This window comes from Lonchura striata, chromosome 4 (assembly GCF_046129695.1).
Source record: "Lonchura striata isolate bLonStr1 chromosome 4, bLonStr1.mat, whole genome shotgun sequence".
NCBI classification, from domain to species: Eukaryota; Metazoa; Chordata; class Aves; order Passeriformes; family Estrildidae; genus Lonchura; species Lonchura striata.
The window spans coordinates 2,246,128-2,270,649 of record NC_134606.1 but is presented as its reverse complement, the minus strand read 5'-3'; the positions used below and the strand labels follow the sequence as shown (position 1 = coordinate 2,270,649).

At 66.8% G+C, this 24,522-nt stretch overlaps 4 protein-coding genes across 4 annotated transcripts in view; 2 read left to right on the top strand and 2 right to left on the bottom strand.

Moving 5' to 3' along the window:
- Nucleotides 1–9,851, bottom strand: part of LOC110468737 (dedicator of cytokinesis protein 2) — a 48,820-nt gene extending 38,969 nt beyond the window's left edge. The window contains exons 1-17 of the mRNA XM_077782552.1: nt 9,815–9,851; nt 8,404–8,487; nt 8,255–8,295; nt 7,462–7,520; nt 7,266–7,362; nt 7,038–7,186; nt 5,982–6,117; nt 5,740–5,894; nt 5,363–5,444; nt 4,031–4,166; nt 3,668–3,743; nt 3,442–3,521; nt 3,208–3,333; nt 2,989–3,113; nt 2,362–2,460; nt 1,232–1,304; nt 1,021–1,124 (exon numbers count right to left, since the gene is read on the bottom strand). Of these exons, the coding sequence (XP_077638678.1) occupies nt 1,021–1,124; nt 1,232–1,304; nt 2,362–2,460; nt 2,989–3,113; nt 3,208–3,333; nt 3,442–3,521; nt 3,668–3,743; nt 4,031–4,166; nt 5,363–5,444; nt 5,740–5,894; nt 5,982–6,117; nt 7,038–7,186; nt 7,266–7,362; nt 7,462–7,520; nt 8,255–8,295; nt 8,404–8,487; nt 9,815–9,851 (1,659 nt within the window). The remainder of the gene's footprint in view (nt 1–1,020; nt 1,125–1,231; nt 1,305–2,361; nt 2,461–2,988; nt 3,114–3,207; nt 3,334–3,441; nt 3,522–3,667; nt 3,744–4,030; nt 4,167–5,362; nt 5,445–5,739; nt 5,895–5,981; nt 6,118–7,037; nt 7,187–7,265; nt 7,363–7,461; nt 7,521–8,254; nt 8,296–8,403; nt 8,488–9,814) is intronic.
- A 2,897-nt stretch (nt 9,852–12,748) lies between these two features.
- On the top strand, nt 12,749–18,859 carry DQX1 (DEAQ-box RNA dependent ATPase 1). Its single transcript, XM_021526833.2, has 11 exons — nt 12,749–13,080; nt 13,939–14,132; nt 14,599–14,974; nt 15,134–15,370; nt 15,529–15,628; nt 15,736–15,891; nt 16,043–16,234; nt 16,326–16,451; nt 17,753–17,943; nt 18,025–18,215; nt 18,303–18,859. The coding sequence occupies exons 1-11, from the start codon at nt 12,784–12,786 to the stop codon at nt 18,478–18,480; spliced, it is 2,238 nt and encodes a 745-aa protein (XP_021382508.2). The 5' UTR covers nt 12,749–12,783; the 3' UTR covers nt 18,481–18,859.
- Nucleotides 18,860–20,325: 1,466 nt separating this feature from the next.
- LOC110468736 (interleukin-12 subunit beta-like) lies at nt 20,326–22,375 on the top strand. Its single transcript, XM_077782551.1, has 6 exons — nt 20,326–20,395; nt 20,735–20,959; nt 21,321–21,429; nt 21,512–21,693; nt 21,796–21,944; nt 22,235–22,375. The coding sequence occupies exons 1-6, from the start codon at nt 20,326–20,328 to the stop codon at nt 22,373–22,375; spliced, it is 876 nt and encodes a 291-aa protein (XP_077638677.1).
- Nucleotides 22,376–23,040: 665 nt separating this feature from the next.
- LOC110468735 (alpha-internexin-like) lies at nt 23,041–24,439 on the bottom strand. The gene is made up of 3 exons (XM_031504598.2): nt 24,217–24,439; nt 23,525–23,649; nt 23,041–23,461 (listed from the first exon to the last, which is right to left on the bottom strand). Exons 1-3 carry the CDS (start codon nt 24,430–24,432, stop codon nt 23,410–23,412), a joined length of 393 nt encoding a protein of 130 aa, XP_031360458.1. The 5' UTR covers nt 24,433–24,439; the 3' UTR covers nt 23,041–23,409.
- Nucleotides 24,440–24,522: the final 83 nt, after the last annotated feature.

Below are 24,522 nucleotides of genomic sequence, written 5' to 3'. Positions count from 1 at the left end.
GAGGGGAGCACGGACCCAAAAGAGAGGTTTGGGGGGTTTGTTCTCCTAGCAGAGAGGTGTAGGAGGTTTGATCTCCCTGCCAAAGCCAGCACTGGCACGTCCCAAAGGTGCTGCTGCTGTGGAGGGGACAGTCTCCAAAGAGGCAGGGACCGCAGCCAGCGCCGAGGGCCATGGCAGCAGTTAAAGAATTTGGGTCTTTTACCCAAAAATAAAGCGGGGTGGAGGGACTTAATAATGATTTCAAATGTGCAGGAGCCTCAGGGAGGAACAGCGTGGTCTGCCCCTGTCTTGGGCTGCCACGGCAGGCAGGAGCAGGTCGGCTCATCCCAAAAAAAAGGCAGATTCAGGGAGGGACGTGGCTCTGCCTGGAGAAATTGGGGTCACGTTGCCAAAATCAGAGACACTCCCATGCAGCAGCCCAGGGGCAGGGGAGCAGGTGACCCCTCCAGGGACACTGGAGCTCCATGACCCCAGAAGGGACCCCAAAAAGTGTCAACACACACAGGGAAGAGTCCAGAGCTCGCCCTGGCAGCGGGGAGCAACTCGTGTCTCCCGTTCCTCCGGTCACAGCGATCCCAGTCTGGGGAGGGGACACCAGGTAAGGGGGCAGCACCTTCAGGGGACCTTCAAATTAAAGCTGACAGCATTTTTTTTCCCAAATAAGCAGCGATATTGCCTCCCCTCCACTCTCTGGGAGCAAACCCAAGCAGTGCCAGGGCTGGTGAAATCAGGTGAAGCGCAGCCACGCCACGGGGACGTTCCCTGCCCGTCACGAACGCTTAAATCACCTCCTCCCAAACAAAACTTGTCATTCCAAAGGAGCAGCGTGGGGCTTGGAGACGCTGTGTGCAGGCAGCCCCTGCCACCAAGGACAGCGAGGACAGCGGGGAGGCACCACAAACCCTCAGGGACTTCGGGTACGTGCCACCAGCATGGACTGGGACCCCGGCCCCACAAGTGCTGCTGTCCCACAGCCCTCCCAACCTATTTTAGGGGGGCTCCGTGGCTCCCCCCCCATACCTTGTAGAGCAGGAGGTCGTGCTCCCCATCCCGCAGCGTGGTGCCATCGGGGCGCATCAGCCTCACAAAGGCCATGGAGAAAATCCTCTCGCTGCGGTCCTTGGCTGGGGGGACACACGGGGGGGAGGTGAGGGGGAGCTGCAGGGGACAAGGGACAAGTCTACAGGCAGGGACAGGACAGGGAGGAAGGCCTGGAGCAAGGGACACTCACAGTCACTGGAGGAGCGGTGGCGGAAGGTGAACCTCAGGTGGGTCCTGTGCACGTCCTCGATGGGAACAGCAATCTGGGGTGGGAACGTGTGCCAGGGTGAGGGCAGGGGGTGGGGGATGAGCCCTCACCTGGGCAATGCCCCTGTGTGCCCAGGCAGGGGCTGTGCCAGGCTGTCACTGCTGTAAACCAACCCCACAGCCTTCCCAGGCCACCAGTGAGGCTGAACTGGGGGCACTGGGATGGGGACAGGGCTGCAGTGCCCATCCCCAGGACTACCCTCCCCAGAGCTGGGTGTCCATGCTGTGACCCCGGCAGCACCTCCATCATCCCTGATGTTGGAACTCAAAATGTCCCTCAGACATTTTTAGAGGTTCCAGGCCTTGGTCAGGAGCATTTGAGACCCTGGCAGGCAGCTGGAAACAGCTGTGATTTTGAGTTTGAGCCATGGGATGAGTTACCAACTTTGGAGGTGGAACAGTCACAAAGGGTTTGGTAGTATAGTAGAAGTAGTTACAAAGCAGAGGGGAATTTTTTTTAGTATTGTACAGGGGGGTTTAACACTTGTACAGGGGGTTTTTATTTTGTACATAGGGGTCAGAAGTTCCAAGATGGAGGAAAGTGGGCTGATCCTGTTCTTCCTCCTTCTTCTTCCTTGCCTCCATGTTCTTGGTGATGTTGGCACTTATGGATTGATTTAGAGTAGAAAAGCACTTTGTAATATAGGTAGTAGGGAAAATTGTAAGCATATAATACATAATATATCATATAAAAGATAGCAGCAGCCCTGGGCAGTGGGAGAGAAAAAGACACAGTCAGAGAGGATGTCAGGGTGTGTGTGTGCCTCTGCCTGAGCTCTGAGCAAACCACAGCAGCCCGAGAAGAAAATCTTTTAGATAACTCACAATAAACTGCCTTGAGACCGAACAACAAGAGCCTGCTGAGTTTTCTTTGGAAGCACGGATGGAGGAGAGACCCCAGAGCAAACCCGGGGTTCTCACCCCCTGAGATGGGACCAAGGACTTCTCCCCAAAAAAGGGACCCCCCTAGAGCAGCAGGAGGAGTGAGGGGCACAGCCTGGGGGGGCTGCAGCCCTGTCCCACCCCAGCCCCCGTGCCCGGGGCTCCCCAGACCTTCAGGGTCTCCATCCAGCGTTGGTGCCTCTGCTGGTAGTAGACAACGGAGCGGTGGTGGCTGCTGGGGCTGTCCCCTGCTCCCGCGTGGATCGCGTTCTGCCGGGAGGAGAACCTCGGGATGAGCCCAAATCACCTCCCAGGGAGGGACAATTCCCCCCGGCCACGCCCCAAACTCCCCTCTGTCACCCTGATTCTTAAGATTTTTTAAAGCCTTCTCATTTTCTATAAGCAACATTTTGTTTTCCATCCCTTCGGGGGGGTGGAGGAAATTCATGTATTAGTAATTTGTCCAATTTAGAAAGGTAACCCGTTCACGCTCCAATCCACTGTCGCCTTTTAAAAAATATAAAAGTTAAAGTCAAAAAAAGAAACGTTCTTCTTTTTTACCTTGCCAAGGGGCTCCTCCAGCCCGTTTTGGTACTGGAGCTGCTGGCACTACCCGAGGAGAGGTGACACAGGGGACACCAGCCATAACTTAGGTGAGGTGACACGGGGGACACCTGCCATACCCGAGGTGACACAGGGGACACCAAGGTGAGGTGACACGGGGGACACCTGCCATTCCCAAGGTGAGGTGACATGGGGGACACCAAGGTGAGGTGACAGAGGTGACACCAGCCATACCTGCAGCACATTTCCTGCCTCATCACAGACACACACGGTCACCTCCACGTTCTTCGGCGTCTTCTTGTTGCCCTTGTCGAACTCACCCTGCACCAGGGTCAGGTAGATGTCGTTCCTGACGTCACCTGGAGGGGACAGCCAGGTGATCACACTGGGTCCTGCCACCACGCTGCCATCCCCAGGGTCCCCCCGGGTTTGTCCCCCCACCCCGACACTTGCCTGGCATAATGACCTCGGGGTAGCCCAGCTTGCGAGCCACTGCCGTGCTGCGATCCACCAGGTGCGGGTGGTCCTTCCTCACCTGGCTCAGGTCTCCCCACAGCATCTTCAGGGACACCCAGAGCCCTGCGGGGACCACCGTGACAGGAGCCACCAGGGGCCACAGCAAGTCCTCGACCCCTGGTGTGACAAGCAGATGGAATCTCATGGGCCCAGGGGACACAGGGTCACTACCTTGTCCCTTGTGGTTGATGTCCTTCCCCTCCACCGCCTTCCGGATCATGTTGTGAAGGAAATCGCCATCAGCAGCCACCCTGGAAATGCCACATTTAGGAGAAAAAAACCTTTTCTCTTTGGTCCTTGTCCCTCTTGTCCCCTGGCAGCTGGTGTCCCCATGCCAGCCGGGCCCTGGGGTGCTGCTCCCTATCCCCCCAGCACTCCCCCCACCCTCGGGGCTCACAGGTGGACGGGGATGAAGTGCTGCTTGTCCTCGTCGCTGTCACACGTCCCCTTGGTGATGTCGCTGATGTCCATCACTGCAGTGACACAGACGTGGCACCGTGGCAGGGGTGGCACTCCCAGCCAGCGATCCACGCCCAGAACAGGATCGTGGGGGGAGGCGAAGGCAGGGGTCCCCTGTGCCAGGACGGGGTGGGCAGGGACAGCACAGAGGGGACAGTGTGGGGACAGCCACGCAGAGAGCAAGGAAAAGGGACAGCAGGGGACAGCCCAGGGACACAGCAGAGCCTGGTGTGGTGGCTGGGTGCGGTGCCAGGGTGGTGGCACGGGAGTCCCCGGGGGTCTCCGTGGAGGCCAGCCCCACCTGAGATGCCGAAGGGCCGGCGCAGCCCCGTGCTGAGCTTGCGGCTGTGGCTGTCCCGCAGGTCCATGCGCCCCACCCGGATGATCTGGCACACCAGGAACAGCCGCTCCCGCTTCAGGTCGCTGCTGCCCAGGTCCTGGGGGACAGACAGGGGCCGTGTCACCCCGGCAGCACTTCAGGGGACATGCCAGCGCCAGCGCCCGGTGATCTCGGCGTGCCCAGGGTGGGCACAGAGCTCCCCCGCTGCCCCGCACTGCGGGGACAGTGGCACGCAGCCCCGCTGCTCTGGGGGACTCTGTGCACCCCAGGAGTCCCCAAACCCCGCGGTGGGGACAATGCCAGGACCCACGGGCCCGACAGGTCACCCTAGAGTAGGCAGCTGGGCAAGCGGGGGGCAACCTGGCATGGTGTAAGGATGTCAGGGTGGCCCTGTACCCCAGCTCCGGCGACACTGGAGAGGGGATCGGGTCCCTCGGGTGCTGCCCCTGCGCCAAAACCTTCCAGCGGCGCGAAGGACAAGGGATGGGGACACGCCACAATGCGAGGGGACACGCGGGGACATCAGCAGCGAGCAGAGCAGAGTGGGGAGATGGGCGAGAGCCCGAGGGCGGCAGCGGAGCCGAAGTGCTGATGCCGCTCATTAACATTGATATTTTTTCTCGCCTCATTTGCATATCACTGGCTCCGCAGCGTCCCGGGGGTCAGCGATGCGCTGCAGCCAAAGCGCTGAGTCAGCAGCAGCTGCCGAGGGGCGTGGGACGAGCGGGAACGGGGCACCCCGAGACCCCCGGCACCGGGAGGGCACCCCGAGACCCCCGGCACCGGGAGGAGACCCCCAGCACCGGGAGGAGACCCCGAGACCCCCAGCACCGGGAGGGCACCCCGAGACCCCCAGCACCGGGAGGGCACAACGAGACCCCCAGCACCGGGAGGGCACCCCGAGAACCCCAGCACCGGGAGGGCACCCCGAGACCCCCAGCACCAGGAGGAGACCCCGAGACCCCCGGTACCGGGAGGGCACCCCGAGACCCCCAGCACCGGGAGGGCACCCCGAGACCCCCAGCACCGGGAGGGCACAACGAGACCCCCAGCACCAGGAGGACACGAGACCCCCAGCACCGGGAGGCCACAACGAGACCCCCGGCACCGGGAGGAGACCCCCAGCACCGGGAGGAGACCCCGAGACCCCCCAGCACCGGGAGGGGACCCCGAGGGGCAGCGCCGCGGCGGGTGCCACGTCCGGGATCTGCGAAGGGGATGGGGGTACACGAGCAGGGGAACCAATGCGGGACGAGGGGGGGACACGGGGCACCCGAAATGTTCTGCGCTCACCGTGAACACGACCTTGAGGTTGTTGAGCAGCTCGATGTCCTGGGGGACGCCGGTGCTGGCCCAGCGGATCACGTAATTCTCGCTGCGGGGCGGGTGATGCTTGAGGTGGGCACCGGGATGGCAGAGCCCCCGCCGGCTCCCACCCCACGGACCCCACAGCCCACTGGTGTCCCCTGTCACCGCACTGGTGACTTCACCTGGGGCAGGACGAGGGGCTGTCCCATGGGGTGACCAAGCCTCCTGCTCTGTGGGAAGGGACATGCCCCCTCCCCCTGGGACACCCGCTGGGTCCTTCTGGGCTGGGGAACGGCCACAGGGGACAGCAGGACAAGCATCCAGCAGAGCAGGGGTCTGTCCTGAGCCCCCCGGGACCCCACCTGATGATGCGCTGCTCGCCGGGGTCGTAGAGGGCCATGAAGAGCTGCGCCTCCTCGCCGACGTGGCACACGAAGTTCCGGACGCAGAGGTAGAGGTTGTGGGAGGGCGAAGCAGCCCCGTGGGTGCCACGGCCGGCTGCCCTCTGCTGCGAGCTCTGAGGGGGGCACGAGGTGGCTCAGCCCCACGGCTCAGCCCCTGGCACGTCCCCTGGCACAGGGCGCAGGGCTGGCAGCGGCCTCACCGTCTCCTCCTGGATGCGCTGGGTGAGGGTCTGCGCCGCTCTCCTGTGAGCCTGGAAGAGGCTGATGACGCTGGTCCTGTCGGGGTCCAGGATGTTCTCGTCCTCATCGCGCACCACCAGGTCCAGCGCGAGGATCCTGCAGGGCCCGGCAAGGGGTGAGGTAGGAGTGGGGGCCCAGGGGCCTGTGTGTCCACCCAGGACTCACTTGGCCTTGCACCTCCTGTCCCCTCAGATGCCACCGGGAAAGGGGACAGGAGTTGGCAACGCCAGGAACATTCTTGGCCCAGCCATAACCCTCGGCCGGGTGGCTTCAGCAGCTGGTGGCACCTTACTGTCCCCAGCTGTGGGAATGCAGAGCTTCCCTCTGGCTGCCCTGGGACCCTGGCAGGGGTCAGGAACCCCCCTGGACAGAGCCCCCAGAGACACTGGCTGTGATCTCTGCCCATGGAAAAGAGTTTGCAATCTTACAGGATCAATTACCAGCTCTGAGTGTTTGATATAAATAATAATTAAGTGTGGCACGGGTGCAAAAGTAAAATTTTAGGATTCTAGATTAGGGGTCCAAAGGGGACAAGATGGAGGAAATTGGGTGTGCCTTGTCCTTTTTCTCCTTCTTCATGCCCTCCATGTTCCACTGTGGTGTTGGCATTTTTCTGTTGGTTCAGGCTGGGGACACGCTGTCCAACGTAGGTGACAGATATTGGCACGTTATTGTAAATGCAGCCCAGGGAGTTTCTGGTATTTAATGTTTGTCACATCCCACTGAGGGCAGAGCCCCACACGCTGCCCTGCAGGACAGAGCTGGGCAGGGCAGCAGAACATGTGAGAGATAAACAGAATAAACAACCTGGAAACCAGCACAGACCAATTATGGCTTCTGCTTTGGCAGCGGGGCAGAAAGACAGAGACTTTCTACAACCTCAGAATCATCAATACCACGGATTCCCACACTCAGCCACCACGGGCCAGCCAGCTGGGATGCTGGGCACACCTGGGCACCGCAGAGCCCGTGCCAGAGGCAGATTTGAGGTCACGGTGCCCCGTGCCCGCTCTCACTTGTTGCCGTAGTCCATCCTGCCCGTCACCTCCTTCCTGAGCCGCAGGAGCTGGTCCTTGGGCAGCGTCCCCGAGAGCAGCTGCGAGCGCTGCTCCATCAGCTCCTGCATCATCCTCTTCACCTGCCTGTAGCGCTCCGTCTGCCCGGCCTGCAGCAGCAGCAGGGGTCACCGGGGGTCCCCCCAAAACCGCTCCCAGATCCCCCCACCCCGATGCCCAGACCCTCACCACGTAGAGCTGCTTCCAGATGGCGGCCCACTCCCTCAGCGTGGTGGTGATCTCCTGCACCATGGGCATCTCGGAGGGCACCACGCTCTCCTCCACCCTGGGGGGAAGGCACGGGGAGCCCTGGAGCGCCCCAGAAGCGCGGGGACCCCCGCACGGGGCAGGAGCCCACCCCCCCCTGCCCCTCCCCTGTACCTACCCCCGCTGCTGCTCCACCACGGCGCCCTTCAGCCGGATCAGCGAGGCCGGGAAGATGCCCTGAAGGAGCCGGAGCCATCAGCACCCCCAGGCTGGGAGATTTCCCTCGGGGGGGGCACAGCTGGGGGGTCCCAAAGTTATGAACAAAACAGCCTGGCTGGGACACTTGGCTCGAACTAAGTACTGACAGTGAAATGTTAATTACCTAATTGCTCCTGGGAATCACCTACCACCACCCAAACTAGGGCTGGGATGCAAAATAATCCAGTGGAATAATGGGAGGGGGTTTTGGGGATGAAAAACACCCCGAAATGAAGAAGAGGGGCACAGTGGAGGGGGCGGGATGGGTGTGCTGGTTGGGGAAAAGGGAACCCCATCCCTAGTCTGTGTTTAACCTGTGACCATAACATGCAGAGGACCCGATTGGACTGTGGGAAGCAGGCACAAGGAAAACACACACTCTTCCTGGTGTTACCAGGAGGGAAAGTTAGGGAGAGTTGCTGCTGGACCTCGGCAACATCCCCCCCGCCCTTCGGCTACCAATGTGCCAGGAGAAAAGGAGAGAGGACGGTCTGGAATCGGGATTTCAGATACAGACTGGACACCTCTGCACCTCTGGCTACCAGTGTGCCACAGAGACCCCAGGGACAGACCCTGCACAGACCCCAGGGGCAGATTCTGCACGGAGACCCCAGGGACAGACCCTTTGCCCACCCCCCCAGACGCCCAGCAGGGACAGAATGCCACCAGCAGTGCCCCTGCTGCCCCCAAAAGCCCGGCACCCCCTCACCTACCCGGGCAGCCCTGTTCCGCAGCGAGTACCCGCAGTACCAGCCTGCGAGGGGAGGGGACATCGTCAGCCAGGCTGGGGGTCCTGGCCCCATTTTGGGGACAAAGGAGGGTGCAGGACCCCACGTTGGGGTGCACCCAGGGGTGCCCTTACCCTCGGAGGCCTGCAGGATGTGCACCATCTCCCCGATCTGCAGCGGGAGGTGATGCTCCTGGGTGCGCGGGAAGTTCCACACGGCTGCGGGGAGAGGGGCTGGGATTTGGGATCCCTGCCTGGAGCCCCTCACCAGCCCCCGAGCCCTGGGCACCTGCACCCCAAAACCAGCCCCCCATGGGTGCCCCCTGTTCAGCCCTACAAAAAACGTGAGACCCCCGAGCAAGCTCACCCCACACCCCAGGAGAGCCACGGCACTGCCAGCACAGTGTCGGGCACAGCAGAAGCCCCCAGCCCCTTTTTGGCACCCAGGGGTCCCTTATGGGACCCCTCTGCCTGCCACCCACACCCTGGGTGCCAGTGGTCCTGCTCCTGGCACAAGCAGTGCGGGGAGGCAAGTGCCAGCTGAGCCCCTGCCCTGGGCTGGTGGCCCTGGGACAGGTCTGGTGGCCCAAGGACAGGGTCTGGTGGCCCAAGGACAGGGTCTGGTGGCCCAGGGACAGGTCTGGGGACAGCGGAGCTGGTGGGAGGGAAGGGGGGCGGTGCTCTTAGTGACCAGCAGCTTCCTGCCCGGCTGTGCTGTGGTTGTCCTTGTCGCTATTTCTGGCCCCAGGGACAGCTTTGGGGCAGACAAGCCTGGTTTGGTCCCCAGATTGGGGGACAGTCCCTGCACCCCGGGGGTCCCTTCCAGCACCATTCCCGTGCCCACCCTGAGCTCAGGAGGTGCCCAGGACCCTGCAGCAGTTCAGGGGGTGCCCAGCACCCTGCAGCAGCTCAGCCTTTGCTCCAGCACTGCAGAGAATGCAAGGGAAGGGTGCAGGAAACGGCCCCACAAGAAACGGGAAGAAGAACAGGGCTGCCAGAACCAGCAGAAACTGGGGGTGCTGCAGAGAGTGGGGGTGCCCAGGGGTGCTGCAGGGCACGGGGAGCTCAAGCTGGGGGTGCTGCAAGGAATGGGGGTGCCCAGGGCTTTGCAACCACCAACACCGAGGCTGCTGCAAAGCCCCAGCTGGGACTTGAGGAAAATTATTGGGGTGTCTCAAGGCTCCCCAAGAGCCTCAGCAGCCGGGCTGAGCCCAGCCCCAGAGCCTGGAGGGAAGCCAAGCCCCCACCCCAGAACTTCCCACCCCCACCAGCAGCAGCTCTGGAGCTTCCTGGTGCGTGGGTCCTGCTGGCACCCGGCCCCGTTCCCTGAGCCTTCTGTCAGCAGCCCTGCAGCCCCTGCTTGTTCCTGCCAGCACGGCAGGGACCTGCTCCCCTCCTGGCATCACCTCACAGTGGCACCAGCACGGCGCCACTGCCATCACCCACCTGCCACCACCGCGCCCACGGGGGTCCCGTGGATGTCACCTCAACCCTGCGCCCCTCCAGCCGAGTGGAAACCACCCAGAGCCCCACAGCCCCCACTCACCCACGCCCAGCTTCTTGGTGGGCAGCCAGGGCGCCATGGCCACCGGGGCCCACGGGTGGTTCCTCCTGCCACGCTGCCCGCGTGACGTGTAACCCCGGCTTGTGAAACCTCCGCTTCCTCAGCGCGCTCTGACGCGGGGGTCCCACCCCACCGTCCTGCCCCCGCCACGGGCAGCGTGCTGGGCATGGAGCCCCCGGGACCCCCATGCCACCCAGACAAAGCTCTGGCCTCAGGGATCACTGGCAAACAGTTGTGGTGGTCGCTGGGATGGGTCGTGGTGGCACGGGGACCCCTTTGAGTGGCCAAGAGTGGGACACGGAGCTCCCCACGGAGCCACGAGGAGCCGTGAGGCTCCTTGCTGGCACAAGGTTTCTGCCAGCGTGGCTGCCTCTGCCTTGCCCACATCTCCATCCCTGGCTGCACCAGGCCCGGCTGTGCCAGCGCTGGCTCCGTGCCCTGTCCAGCCCTCGGCTCCTGGAGCTCAGCACCAGCCACTTCCATCCTCCCGCTTGCCTGTCCGGCTCCACGGGGCTGGGGGCTCGGCCAGACCCTCACCCCCACCCGGCCACGCTGCCCCGGGACCCTCTGAGCACCCCAAATGCAGCTGCTGCCCCCACAGATTGGCACGAGTCCCTCTCCATCAGCGCTTGGAGCCAGCCCTCGGCTCCTCACCTGCAACCCCAAACCGCCCCCGCCACCTCAACCTGCTCTGGGGTCACCCCTGGGTGCAGCCCCCCCGCTCCACGGGTCACCCCCGGGTGCAGCCCCCCGCCCCACGGGTCACCCCCGGTGCAGCCCCCCGCCCCACGGGTCACCCCTGGGTGCAGCCCCCAGCCCCACGGGTCACCCCCGGTGCAGCCCCCCGCCCCACGGGTCACCCCTGGGTGCAGCCCCCCGCCCCACGGGTCACCCCCGGTGCAGCCCCCCGCCCCACGGGTCACCCCCGGGTGCAGCCCCCCGCCCCAAGGGTCACCCCCGGTGCAGCCCCCTGCCCCACGGGTCACCCCCGGTGCAGCCCCCCGCCCCACGGGTCACCCCCGGGGTGCAGCCCCCCGCCCCACGGGTCACCCCTGGGTGCAGCCCCGGCTGGGTGCGGGATCAGGCAAAACCGGGCAGAACGCGCCGCCGCTCCGGTGGCACCGTCCGCCCCGAGGTGCGAGGGCTGCGAGCAGCCACCGGAGCCGCCACCCCGCCCGGTAAAGCCCCCGTGCAGGCAGATCCCCGCCGCTGCACCGGGACTGAGCAGAAGGAAATGTGGCACGGGCACCGGCGCGGCACGGGCACCGGCGTGCGGGGGCTCGCGGAGAGCAGGAACCGCAGGCGTGGCACTGCCCGCAGCCACCGAGGTTCCCGTTCCCGGTTCCCGCGGTCCCGGGGCAGGCAGGCACCGCTCGGTCCCAGCCGGCGCTGCCCGGTGTGCGGCTCTGCCCGGTGTGCGGTCCCTGCCCGGTGTGCGATCCCTGCCCGGTGTGCGGCTCTGCCCGGTGTGCGGTCCCTGCCCGGTGTGCGATCCCTGCCCGGTGAGCGGTCCCTGCCCGGTGTGCGGTCCCTGCCCGGTGTGCGATCCCTGCCCGGTGAGCGGTCCCTGCCCGGTGTGCGGTCCCTGCCCGGTGAGCGGTCCCTGCCCGGTGCGCGGTCCCTGCCCGGTGAGCGGTCCCTGCCCGGTGTGCGGTCCCTGCCCGGTGTGCGGTCTTTGCCCGGTGCGCGGTCCTTGCCCGGTGCGCGGCTTTGCCCCGCGGCCCCGGCGGGAGCTCAGGCCGGGCTCAGACCGTTCGCCGGTCAGGGAGCTCCACCTTCCGGTCCCACCGGGAGCCGCCGCGACCGGCGGAGCTGCTTCGGGTGCGAGGCACCGGTACGGGATGCCCGGCATCAGGATGCCTTTCCCCGATACACCCCCGCTGGTACGGGATACCCCGCTCCGGCAGCGGGATGCCAAGCACCGGTATGGCGAGCACCATCACGGGATGCTCCGGTACAGAACGACCGGCACCGGTACAGGATGCCCGGCTCCGGTACACCCGACAACAGTACAGGATGTCCCGCATGGGAATGCCCGGCACTGCTATGGGATACGCCAGCACAAGATGTCCTGCTGTGGTACGCCCGGTCCCGCACCAGCACCGGGAAGACCGGTACCGGGAAGCCCGGTGCGAATAGGGGCTGCGGGCGGGCTCGGGCTGCAGGCACGCCCGGCTGGGAGGCGCACAGCGGAGCTGGCGGCAGAGGGCGGAGGCGGGAGCGCTGCCGGGGGTCCCGGCGGCCCCGCCCGCTCCGGTCCCGCCGCCACATCCGGGCCCCGCCCATCGCGGCCGCTGATTGGCTGCCGCGGGACACGTGACCGCGCCGCCAGGCGGGGCCCGCGGTGGCGCGCGCAGGTGAGCGGCGGGACCGGAACCGGAACCGGAACCGGGGCCGGAACCGGGGCCGGAACCGGGGTCGGAACCGGGCCCGCGGCCCGGAGGGGGTGCGGGGGACCTGCCCCTGACCCGCCCGCCCCCGACCCGCTGAGATCCGCACCGGGCACCTGAGCACCGGCACCGGGCCGGACCGTCCCGTACAGGTGCTCCGCCGACCCGGTCCGGCCCGTGCCGTTCGGGACCGACCCTCGCAAGGTGTCCGCCCTGTCCCGCAACCCCCGTGCGCTGCCTCGCTGCGGTCCCCACGCACAGCCCTGTCCGCTCTCCGCGCTCCGCTCGATCCTGCGGGGCTCCCCCGGTGCCCCATCCCCTTTCCCGGTTCCCTGCCCGTTCTCCCGGTCCCCCCCCCCCCCCCCGCCACACTCCGGTTCTGTTCCTGATCTCCGCACCCATCCGTGCCGCTGTGCCCGCATCCCCCGCCCGTCCCCGGTATCGGCGGGACGGGACGTGGCACTGGGCTGCACCGGGCGCCTTCCCGGGACGTAGGCGGGGGTGGGTCAGCACCGGTCCCGCTCCACCCCCGCCCGCCCTCGCAGCTCCGGTGTCCCCGCCATGGCCGGTCCCGCGGCCCCGGGTCCCCTGCCCGGGCCGAGCGGCCCCGGCTCCGCGCTGGAAGAGGAGGAGGAGGAGGAGGAGGAGGAGGATGAAGATCCGTCCCTGGGCTGCGACGGCGACCTGGAGGTGAACCCCTACGACGGGCTGCCCTTCTCCTCCCGGTACTACGAGCTGCTGCGGCAGCGCCGGGAGCTGCCGGTGTGGACCACCAAGTACAGTTTCATGGAGCACCTGGAGGGCAACAGCGGCATCGTGCTGGTGTCCGGAGCCCCCGGTACCGGCAAGAGCACGCAGGTGAGGGCCAGCCTCCCACGGCCCCGGGATCGCTGCACGGAGCCCGGCGGGCTGGGCGGGCACCGGGAGCTCCGGGCAGAGCGGCGGGGAGCGGCCGGCACGGGAGGTGGCAGCGGGAGCGGGGAACGGGCGCTCCCGGAGCCGGGCAGGGCGGCGGTGCCAGATCCCTCCCGCCGGCCCGGGGAGCCGGTCCCAGCTGCTGGTGACACTCGGGGACGGCGCCTGGCAGACTTTGACCGGGGAAGGGATTGCGGGAGCGGTGGCCGAATGGGCTGGGTGGCCTCAGGCTATCGGGGTGTTGGCCCCGGGCTCCGGGTGCTCAACCGAATCGGTTCCCTGGGTGTGACCCGCTGGGCTGGGCTGCCACTGCTGGATTTGGGGACTTAAGCTCCTGTGCGGGCCCCAGGGCCAGTGGTTTTGGGTGCAGCACCCTGCCCTGCACGGTCCTGGGGACACTGAGGCACAGCTCATGGGGGCAAAGAGGTGACAGGAGGAAGCAGGACTCGGGTCCCTGGTGTCAAAGGGACGTCTGCGTGGCCTTGGCACTGTCCCACACTGTCAGGCCGGGCACTTGGCCAGCAGCTGCTCCCTTCCCTCTCTGTGGTGTTTCCCAGGCCATTGTCCCATGGTCCTTGGTGGTGTGGTGTCCCACACCCGGGCAGGAAGCTGCAGGTGTGGGGCCACAGGGCTCCTGTTACAGGCTGTGGGGCTCAGAGCTGACACGAGTGGGAAGATCCAGCCCCTGAGCCTGGAGTTCCTGCAGCCAGATCCATGGGGAGGATCTTTGTGCCCTTTGGAGGGGCACAGCAAGGAGGGGACAGTGCTGAAACCACGCTGCCCCATGCCGTGTGCCCACAGATCCCTCAGTGGTGCGCCGAGTACGCCCTGTCCATGTCATTCGCCCACGGGCTGGTGGCCTGCACCCAGCCCCACAGCCTGGCCGCCCTCAGCCTCTCGCTGCGCGTGGCCGACGAGATGGACCTGAACCTGGGCCACGAGGTGGGCTACTGCGTGCCACACGAGGACTGCTGCACCGCCGACACCATCCTCAGGTGCGGCAGGGACGGCGGGGCCTGCGCTGGGAGCACGGCGCCCTAATCCCGCTGAGCTCCATGTAAATCCCTTAATCCGGCCTGGCAGAGCGGCACGGGCTGCAGCAGGGAGGGGCTGTCCTGGGGAGGGGGCTGCCCTGGGGAGGGTGCTGCCGTGGGGAGGGGGCTGCCATAGGGAGGGGTCTGCCATAGGGAGGGTGCTGCCCTGGGGAAGGGGCTGCCGTGGGGAGGGGGTTGCTGTGGGGAAAGGGCTGCCTTGGGGAGGGTGCTGCCATGGGGAGTGGGGAGAGGGCTGCCCTGGGGAGCGGGGAGGGGGCTGCACTGGGGAAGGGTCTGCCGTGGGGAGGGGGCTGGTGCAGGGAGGGGGCTGCCCTGGGGAGGTGCTGCCCTGCGGAAAGAGCTGCCCTGGGGAGGTGCTGCCGTGGGGAGGGTGTGAAGCATTTCCACGCTGACGGGGTGCTGACAGGTTCTGCTCGGACGAGATGCTGCTGCGGGAGATGACGTCGGACCCACTGCTGCGGCAGTACGGGGTGGTGGTGCTGGACGAGGCGCAGGAGCGCACGGTGCCCACGGACGCTCTGCTGGGGCTGCTCAAGGACGTGCTGCGCCAGCGCCCGGCCCTGCGCCTCGTGGTGCTCACCTCGCCCGGCCTGGAGCCCCGGCTGCGCGCCTTCTGCGGGGATCCGCCCGTGGTGCGGGTCCCGGCGCACGGCTCCCCGCCCCAGCTGCTCTACCGGGAAACGCCGGCCCGCGGGAGCGTGGCCGCTGCCTGTCAGGCCGTGCTGGACATCCACCGGCGCCAGGAGCCTGGCCACGTCCTCGTCTTCCTGGCCAGCGAGCAGGTGGGCTGATGGAGGAGCGGGGCGGGGGAGGTTTGGGGTGTTCCTCTCCCAAGAATGGCAGGGGCAGCTGGGGTGAAACTGGGGGAGGCACCCTGAGCTGGGAATGGGGACACCGTGGGTGTCAGCGGGTGTCAGCTGTGCCCCGTTGTCCTCGCCCAGGAGATCTCCGAGTGCTGCGCCGCCATCCAGGCGGAGGCCGTGGCGCTGAGCCCGGCGCTGGGCCCGCTGCTGGTGCTGCCGCTGCACCCCGGCGTGGGCCGGGCCGCGCAGCGGCTCTACGAGACGCCCGAGGAGAGCCGGGAGCGGCGCGTCATCGTCACCCACTGGCTCGGGGACTCGTCCTTCTCGCTGGGCACCGTGCGCTTCGTCATCGACTCAGGGCTGGAGCTGCGCAGCGTGAGTGGGAAGGGGTGGGCAGGGGTCTGGCTCTGCGCTGGGGCGCAGTGGGCTGGGAGGAGGGGTCTGCCCCAGGGAGGTGGCAGCGGTGGCTCTGCAGTGGCAGGTGAGGGGATGGCAGGGGTGCCCCGCAGTGTCGCACTCACAGCCTCCCGCAGGTGTACAACCCCCGCATCCGCGCCGAGTCGCAGGTGCTGCGGCCCATCAGCCGGAGCCAGGCCGAGTCACGCATGCAGCGAGCCGCTGGCAGCCCCCCAGGTGAGACCCCTGCTCCGGTGTCCCCCCGCTCAGGACCGCCAGCAGCCCCTGGCCCGGCGCCTGTCCCCACGCTGTCCCTGTCCCAGCTCGTGGCCTCTCTCCGTCAGGCACCTGCCTGCGCCTGTACTCGGAGGCCTTTGAGCAGCGCCTGCCCCCCAGCCCCGCGCCCCACGTCAGTGAGACCAGCCTGAGCCGCCTCGTGCTGCTGCTGAAGCGCTTGGACATCGCCGACATGGGCCAGTGTGACTTCCTCGACCGGCCAGGTAGAGCCAGGCATGGCGTGGGGAGCTGGAGCGGAGTGGGACAATGGAGCAGCCATGGCCATCACTGCGGCCTGGGTTGTCTCTGGGGAGGGACTGGGGGCCTGGAAGGTGCAGGACAGAGTGAGCAAAGCTGCCTGATGTCCCACCCCAGCCCCCGAGTCGCTGATGCAAGCGCTGGAGGACCTGGACTACCTGGCAGCCCTGGATGATGACGGGAATCTGTCGGAGGTGGGCATCATCATGTCGGAGTTCCCGCTGGACCCGCAGCTGGCCAAGGCCCTCATCGCCTCCTGCGAGTTCGACTGCGTGGAGGAGATGGTCAGCCTGGCTGCCATGCTCACAGGTACCGTGCTGGGGGCATGGGGCTGCCCTCAGGAGCCAGCACTGCCACGGAGGTGCTGCGGGCACACAGTGATGCCCCTGCCCACCCCCAGCATCCCCCTGCTTCGTGCCCCTGTCCACGCACCTGGAGGAGGCCGTGGCCCTGCGCCGGCGGGCGCTGCTGCACCCCAGCGGGGACCACTTCACCCTCATCAACATCTTCAATGCCTTCCAGCAGCGTGAGTGTGGGCAGGGCCTGGCGGTGGGGAGCTTGCACCCCTGTGGGCATCCCACAGACCCCTTCATGTCCCTTGTGTCCCTCGTTCCTCCTGGCGTCCCACACCCCCTCATGTGTCCCCTGCCCTGGAGCTACATTCCTGACCCCATCCTGGTGCCCAGCCTGGCTGGGGAAGGATCTGGGGGTCCCAGCTCTAGCCTGGGGGCTGTGCCCTGTGCACTTCACTGTGTGAAGGGGTCACAGTCAGGGGAAGCAGCAGTGCTTTTGTGTTCCCCAAGCTCCCAGCCCAGCGGGCTCTGCTCGCCTGTCCCCATCCCCATGACACCACATCATGGCCCACTGTGCCACCCCTGTCCCCACATCGCTGACCCCACTGTGCCAACCCTGTCCCCACATCATGGCCCCCACTGTGCCATCCCTGTCCCCATGTCACTGACTCCACTATCCCATCCCTGTCCCCACCTCGCTGACCCCTCTGTCCCACCCCTGTCCCCACATCAATGACTCCACTATCCCATCCCTGTCCCCACGTTGCTGACCCCGCTGTCCCTCCCCTGTCCTCCGATCATGACCCCCACTACCCCACCCCTGTCCCCACCTCGCTGACCCCGCTGTCTCACCCCTGTCCCCTCATTATGACCCCCAATGTCCCACCCCTGTCCCCCCATCATGACCCCACTGTCCCACCCCTGTCCCCACATCGCTGACCCCACTGTGCCATTCCTGTCCCCATGTCACTGACTCCACTATCCCATCTCTGTACCCACAGCACTGACCCCACTATTCCCCCCCTGTGCACACCTCGCTGACCCCACTATCCCGCCCCTGTCTCCACATCACTGACCCCATTGTCCCGCCCCTGTCCCCACCTCACTGACCCCTCTGTCCCACCCCTGCCCCCACCTTGCTGACCCCTCTGTCCCATCCCTGTCCCTACCTCACTGACCCCACTGTCCCGCCCCTGTGCCCACCTCGCTGACCCCACTCTCCCGCCCCTGTCTCCACATCACTGACCCCACTATCCCGCCCCTGTCTCCACATCACTGACCCCACTATCCCGCCCCTGTCCCCACCTCACTGACCCCTCTGTCCCACCCCTGCCCCCACCTTGCTGACCCCTCTGTCCCATCCCTGTCCCTACCTCACTGACCCCACTGTCCCGCCCCTGTGCCCACCTCGCTGACCCCACTCTCCCGCCCCTGTCTCCACATCACTGACCCCACTATCCCGCCCCTGTCCCCACCTCACTGACCCCGCTGTCCCGCCCCTGTCCCACCTCACTGACCCCGCTGCCTCCCGCAGACGCGGGGGACGAGGGCTGGTGCCGGAAGCACGGCGTGTGCGCCGAGGCGCTGCGCCTGGCGGGCACCGTGCGCGCCGAGCTGCTGGAGGTCATGCGCCGCATCGAGCTCCCGGTCTCGCCGCCCGCCTTCGGCTCCGACGCCAACGCCCTCAACATCCAGCGGGCCCTCATCTCCGGGTACTTCCTCAAGGTGGGCCCAGGAGGCTGTGGGGAGCTGTGGGGGAGATGTGGGGGTGTGCCAGCCGCCCCACTCCCTCCTGCTCCCTCCCAGGTCGCCCGAGACATCGACGGCTCCGGCAACTACGTGATGCTGACGCACAAGCACGTGGCGCACCTGGCGCCCGCCTGCGGGTACCTGCTGCGGTCGCCCCCGCGCCGCCTGCCCCCCTGGGTGCTCTACCACGAGTTCACCATCTCTCAGGACAACTGCCTGCGCGTGGTCTCGGAGATCCAGCCCCAGATGTGAGGGCACGGGGAGGGACGGGGAGGGATGGGTCCTTTCTTACAGAGCGTCCCTGTAGCTGGCTGAGCCCCACGCTGTCCTCACAGGCTGGTGGAGCTGGCCCCGCAGTACTACCTGAGCAACCTGCCGCCCAGCGAGGGCCGGGACCTGCTGATGGAGCTGCGGGAGAAGGTGGCGGCGGCAGAGGAGGCGCCGGCAGAGCCGGAGCTGGCGCAGGCGGCCGGACACGAGGATGAGCACGGGGACGTCTGCGTCCTGCAGTGAGCCGCAGCACCGGAGCCCCGCGGTGGGGCTGCCTGGGCTTGGCCGTGACCCTGGGGACAGGGGAGGTCCCAGAGGGGCCGTGTGGCCGCAGGGGCTGTCCCAGGGAGGCGCGGGCACGGCCTGGCGCTGCCTTGGCGCTGCGCCGCGGTCAGTCGTGGGCCAGCGGCCGTGGGACCGCCCCGGCACCTCAGAGCGTGGATTGGGGAGTGCTGGCCCCAGCTGGGGCAGTGTTGTGGGCCCTCCCCACTGGGTTCCTTCACCCCGTCTTTCCCCGGGGTGCTGTGGGGCTGGAGGCATCGCCTGTCCCACTGCCCCCCACACCCGGGGCTAAGGGGCCACGCACGGGTCCCTCGTCCTGTATAAAGTTTTGTGACCTTTGCTCCTGGCTTCGTGTCCATGACTGCAGCAAGGGGTTTGGTTAGGGTGGGGTCCATCCTGCGGTGAGACATCACCACAGAGGGATCTGGCCAGGCTGGGCTCTGTCCCTGCTCCTCCCATCTGCCCGGGATGGTTTCTGTCTGTGAGGCCTCTCTCACCTCCCACCCTTGTTTCGAGTGCCAGCCACGCCGAGGTGCTGAGGGCATCCCTGGCCTTTGCATCAGGAATTCCCCTCCCTGGTTGTGGTTCTTCTGCAAAAGCAAGAGGAAGCTGCGGTTGGCGAGGTGGGGGCGAGCAGGCCCCCCAAACCATCTGCCAGAGCCTTCTTCCCCCAGACAGAGCCGGGCACGGGTGCACCCCCGGGCAAGGCGCCCCATCCCTGCCTCCCTCCCCTGCTGGGATACCCCACAGTGCTGCAGCCAAGGGCTGAGCTGCTGCGTGGGGCCTGGGGCTCCAGGTTCTCCCTCCCCACCCCACAGCCCACGCACGGGGCCTTGGCTCTGCTCAGGGAGGAGCCTTGGAGGTCCCAGTGCCCTATCCTCGTGTCCACAGTGCTTCAAAAGGTGAGAGCTGGGCTCCCCCAGCCTCCCACAGGCCCGCTTCCCCTTTGCTTTCTAGGAACTCCAGAAAGTACATGAAAGTGCACAGCAGTCACCGCCCCCCAAACCCGGGTGGGGTCTGCTACATGCCCCCGACACGGGCTGGCATCAGTGGGGTGGCAAAGGGGCAGCTGGTGACCATGATGTTCTTCATCCCTACGTCCTCATCTCTGCGCAGCATCCCGTGGGACACGCAGCGGCCCGAGGAGGGGAGGGAAGGGGTGTGCCAACGTGAGCCTCTGTGGAAACCCTCCCCTCTCCTCGGGGACCCACCCAGAGGTGCCCAGCCCTGAGCTGCCCCTCTCCAGACCCCCGGCACAGGTGCTGATAGACCTCAGAGGTCCCCCCGCCCCATAGCAGGTCACTGTGGGGGCTCTGTGCAGCACACGGTGATGTGCAGCCCCTCAGGCAGTGCAGGGGCTCGGGACCCCTCTGAGAGAGCTGGGACCACCCAAAACCATCCCAGGTGCCCAGCGCTGCCCTTTTCCTGGGTGTTCCCAGGGGGACCCATCCTCTGGCATTCCAGGGCAGGGTGTGTCCGCTGCCCCCTGCCCCGGGAAGTACCAGCGGTGTGGGTGGGAGGCGAGGGGCTGAGTCTCCCATTCTCCACTTCTGAGAACTGTGATGCTGCTGTGACTGCACCTTGGGGCAGCCCCGTGGAGTCCAGCCCACTATAAGACCACAGCCCCCGGCTCTGCCGAGCCCACCAGAGAGGCACACGCAGAGGTAGGCACAGACCGGGAGGGTTGGGGGGGGGTCTCAGGGGGATCCTGCTTCGGGGATGCTGCTCCCAGGGCTGGGGGCTCTGCCCTGGCTGTGCCACTCTGCTGGGTTATGTCCAGCCCTTCCCTGCCCTTTCCCTTCCCAGATGCTGGTGCTGGTGGGACTGGCGCTGTTCCTTGTGCCTGCAGAACCCCTGACTGCCTTCCCCCCGAAGTGTGAGTGCTGCTCCCAGGGCACAGGGGAGGCCTTGGGTGGGGGGAGCTTCTGGCTGGGGCAGCTGCAGGCACTGCAGAGGAAGCAGAGGAGTGGGGGACATCCCAAACCCACATTCCTCTGAGGGGCTGCCACAGCTCTGCTGGGAGATCAGAGGATGGGCATGAGGGTAATGTATGGGGTGAGGGAGTGGGGGGATGGATGTGGAGTGCAGCAGCAGGGTGAGGACCAAGGGACAAGGTTGTGAGGCCAAGGGACACCCAGTCCCATGGTGGTTTTGGGGGACAATCTTCCCCTACCACAGCCCACATCTGACCACAGGCTCTGCCTCTCACCTCCAGTCCAGGTGGGGAAGCTCAACCAGGACGTGGTGGTGAGATGTGACACTTCAGAGCAGCACATCTACTGGACACTGAACGGGGAGGAGGAACCTATGGCTGAACTGGTGCCTGAGGGCCAGAAGCTCACCATTGTCGGCTTGGACCTGCCAGCCACGGGCAACTACAGCTGCTGGGCTGGCCCTGGTCACCTGCTGGACACCACCTACGTGGTGGTCAGCAACACCCGTACGGAGGGGCCTGGCCGGGGGTGATGGGGTGCAGGGGGTGGAGGGCTGAGGACAAAGAGATTCTCATGCCCAGCTCATGGCCATGAGAAGCAGGAGATTCTCATGCCCAGCCCATGGCCATGAGGAGCAGGAGATTCTCATGCCCATCCATGAGGAGCAGGAGATTCTCATGCCCATGGCCATGAGAAGCAGGAGATTCTCATGCCCAGCCCATGGCCATGAGGAGCAGGAGATTCTCATGCCCAGCCCGTGGCCATGAGGGCTGGGGGGCCAAGGAGAGCCCCACCAGTGCCATGCAGGGAGGGGGCACTGCTCCTGGCCTCCTGCAGCCCCTGACCAGCCACCCCTCAACCCCTCAGGCGAGGAGGAGATCAACGTGTCCTGCCAGGCCGAGTCCTACAACGGCTCCTTCCACTGCTCCTGGCCCGGGCCCCCCTCTGCCGTCTTCCGTGCCCGCCTCATACGCAGGTGGGTGCCCCGGGACCCCAAAAACTCACAGCAGCACCCCTGCCACCCTGCCTTAAGGTTGCTCACACCTCCCTCCCCACAGCGATGGCTCCGTGGGGCCGTGGGTACCGGTGGCCAGTGCCCAGGGCCTGTTCAACACCAGTCTGGCAGACGCCTTGTTCTGCCCCTTCGGAGAGGAGCTGCACCCACTCCAGCTGCACCTGGAGGGGCTCTCGGACACCTCCTACCTCAACCTCTCCAAGCACTTCTTCCTCCGCGACATTGGTGAGCTCAGGGCAGGAGCGGTGGGGTGGGGGTGTCCAGGAGGTACTGGAGGTTCTGGGTGGAGGGGTCTCATCCCCTGTTCTGAGCCCTCTCTGTCCACAGTGCGTCCTGATCCGCCCCAGAAGCTGATCCTGCAGCAGCGAGGGGAGCAGCTGCACCTGGCCTGGGCTCCCCCGGCCTCCTGGCCGCTCCCCAAGTCCTACTTTGCACTGCTCTACCATCTAGAGTACGAGCTCCACAACGGCACCCAGGTAACAGGGAGGATCTCTGCCCAGGGGGACCCTGCACAGGCTACCCCATGTGCCCACCCTGCCCCGTGCCCACCCTGCCCCGTGCCCACCCTGCCCCATCCCCGGCTCCTCCCTGTGACTGGGAAGATGCTCAGCCATGGCCCCTCCTCACTCTGCTGCTTCCCTTCCTGGGGTGCTGAGTTGTCACCCCCGGCTGTCACCTCTGCTCCCCGCGGCGCTGCCAGGCTCAGGGGGTGCTGGTGTCCCCCTCCCCGAGGGTCTCCCTAGACCACACCCTGCCCCCTTTGCAGGTTGAGCAGTTCGTGGAGGGCACGGAGGAGACGCTGGTGCCGGCGGGAGCGGGGTGGGTGCGGATCAGCTGCCGGGACCCCTACACCCCCCCGGCCTGGAGCCCCTGGAGCGCCTGGATGGGCCTCGACGCACCCCAATGACAGCGGTTTTGAGGGTGCTGACCCCACAAACGGGCTCCTGCTTTCCCCACAACCCCCATGCCTTAACAGCTTGGAAAAGATCTTTTTTTTTCCCCCGATTAAAATCCTGGGACTGGCTTTGCCACCACAAACCCTGCTCGGTGTCTGTGTGGGAAGGGAGGTGCTGGGCTCCCACAGCTCTCCGAGGGGCTCCAGCTGGCACAAAGCTCAGCCCTGGGGTCCATCTGCATGGCTGGCACAGGCTCCACCCGTGCTCCAGCCCAGCTCAGGGACAGGCTGGGTAGAGAGTCCTGCCCAGCTTCCCTGAATTCCCTCAAAAACCCACCCAGCTCTGCCTCCTTTCTGGGGTCTGAGGTGGGACAACGTCCCCAGACACAGGAGCAGCACCCCGCGGCCACACCCCGGGGAGCAGGATCCCATCCTGACCCTAAAGCGCCGCTGACATTGGGGGGGATCAGCGACCACCCCTCACCACGGGGAGGGCTCAGTTTCTACCGAAGCTGTGACCCCACAATGCGTCCCCTCAGTGTCCCTGTGCCGTGCCCAGCTCGGGGGTGAGGGGCTGCACCCTCAGGCAGGAGGGACCCCACACCCCTCCATGAGCCCCCCACAGACCCCTGGAGCACAGCCGGGGGTGCTGCCCACCCCCCTCCAGCCGGGCCGGCTCCGGGTGATGCCACGGGGCTTTATTGAGGTGCTTCCACACGGGTCTGGGCCGGGACCCCCACCCCGGAGAGGCTGGTGAGTGTGTGTCCCCCCCGGCGCTGCCCTCCCGGGATCCCGGGGCCGGCGGGCACGCACAAGTCCGGGAGACCCGTGGAACGGGGGGGCAGAAGGACCGGGGCTCCGTGAGTCCAGAGAGGTCCAGAGGGTCCCGGGGAATCGTGACCCGGGCCGCAGGACTCGGGGGTCTGGGGTCCGGCGGAGGAACCGGGCTCCGGTGGTGGGGCTGAGGATCCGCTCCCGGGACCGTGGGTCCAGTGGTAACGGCAGGGACGGGGTCCGGTGGTGGCACCGGGGCTCCGGGGGTCCGGTCACGGCGGGACCAAGCCGCCCAGGCGGAGCTCCTCGCTCTCCAGCATCTCCCTGGAAAAGAAGAGCCGGGCTAAGCCCCTCGCCCCCCGTGCCCCCCGCGCCCCCCTCGCGTACCGGTACGCGGCGATCTCCGCCTCCAGCGCCATCCGCAGCCGCAGCAGTGCCGGGTACTCCCGCAGGCACCGGGCCATCTCCGCCTCCGCCGCCCCGATCTCCCGCTCCAGCTCCGCCACCCGCTCCTGAGCCGGGCCGTCAGCAGCGCCGGGGCCGCGGGGCGACCCCCGGCATCCCCCCGCACACGGGGACCCCCGCCCGCACCCCGACCCCTCCCCAGAGCCCCGGCCCGACCCCCGATCCCCTCGAACCCCGCCTAGACAGACTCCCGGCATCCCTGACCCGACCCATGGAACTCCGCACCCCGCACGGATCCCCGGGGAGACCCCCGCCCTACATGGACCCCTAAGCCCCCACCCCACAGGGACCCACGGGATCCCCAGCTCCGCACCCACAGCCACCCACAGGGACACCCGATGGCCCGACCCACACAAACCCCACCTCCAATCCCACCTGAACTCCCCCATCGCACCCCGCTGCCGCTCCCGCTGCCTCCCGGGGCCCCCCACCTCCATCCGGACCCCTGACCCCCGCCCCTCCCCATCCCCACCCCGCCTTCTCCCCATCCCTCCGGGCATCCAGCTCCAGCACCGCCCCCTCCCCAAAAACATCCACCCCCCTCCTCCCATCCCAGCCCCCAGCCCCGCTCCCTCCCAGCCCCCCAGGCGCCCCCCGGCCCCCCCATCCCGCACCTGGTACTTGGCCAGCTCCCCGCTCCGCCGGTCCCGCAGCCCCTCCAGCTGCCGGTGTAACGCGCCCACCGCGCCCCGCAACGCCTCCACCTCGGCGGCTCGGGCTCGCAGCAGCCTCCGGTAACCGGCGGCCTCAGCACGGGCACGGAGCACCGCCTCGCCGCCGCCGCCGCCGCCGCCCCAGCGGCACCGGGGCCGGCCCTCGGCCGCGCTCATCCCGGTGGTGATGCGGTTCCACCCCTCCGCGTCACGGAACCGTAGCCAATCCCGCCGGTACCGGCTGTCCGACTCCTCCCGACAGCAACG

What these genes read in the sequence shown, in the direction of transcription:
- DQX1 (XM_021526833.2), top strand. Translation starts at nt 12,784, where the DNA reads ATGGCCGGTCCCGCGGCCCCGGGTCCCCTGCCCGGGCCGAGCGGCCCC. An exon ending in ACCGCCGACACCATCCTCAG is followed by an intron (nt 14,133 to 14,598) that starts GTGCGGCAGGGA and finishes GGGTGCTGACAG; the next exon opens with GTTCTGCTCGGACGAGATGC. An exon ending in TGACTTCCTCGACCGGCCAG is followed by an intron (nt 15,892 to 16,042) that starts GTAGAGCCAGGC and finishes GTCCCACCCCAG; the next exon opens with CCCCCGAGTCGCTGATGCAA.
- LOC110468736 (XM_077782551.1), top strand. Translation starts at nt 20,326, where the DNA reads ATGCTGGTGCTGGTGGGACTGGCGCTGTTCCTTGTGCCTGCAGAACCC. An exon ending in GACTGCCTTCCCCCCGAAGT is followed by an intron (nt 20,396 to 20,734) that starts GTGAGTGCTGCT and finishes TCTCACCTCCAG; the next exon opens with TCCAGGTGGGGAAGCTCAAC. An exon ending in AGCTCCACAACGGCACCCAG is followed by an intron (nt 21,945 to 22,234) that starts GTAACAGGGAGG and finishes CCCCCTTTGCAG; the next exon opens with GTTGAGCAGTTCGTGGAGGG.
- LOC110468735 (XM_031504598.2), bottom strand. Translation starts at nt 24,432, where the DNA reads ATGAGCGCGGCCGAGGGCCGGCCCCGGTGCCGCTGGGGCGGCGGCGGC. An exon ending in GGGAGCTGGCCAAGTACCAG is followed by an intron (nt 23,650 to 24,216) that starts GTGCGGGATGGG and finishes GGCCCGGCTCAG; the next exon opens with GAGCGGGTGGCGGAGCTGGA. An exon ending in GCGGAGATCGCCGCGTACCG is followed by an intron (nt 23,462 to 23,524) that starts GTACGCGAGGGG and finishes CTTCTTTTCCAG; the next exon opens with GGAGATGCTGGAGAGCGAGG.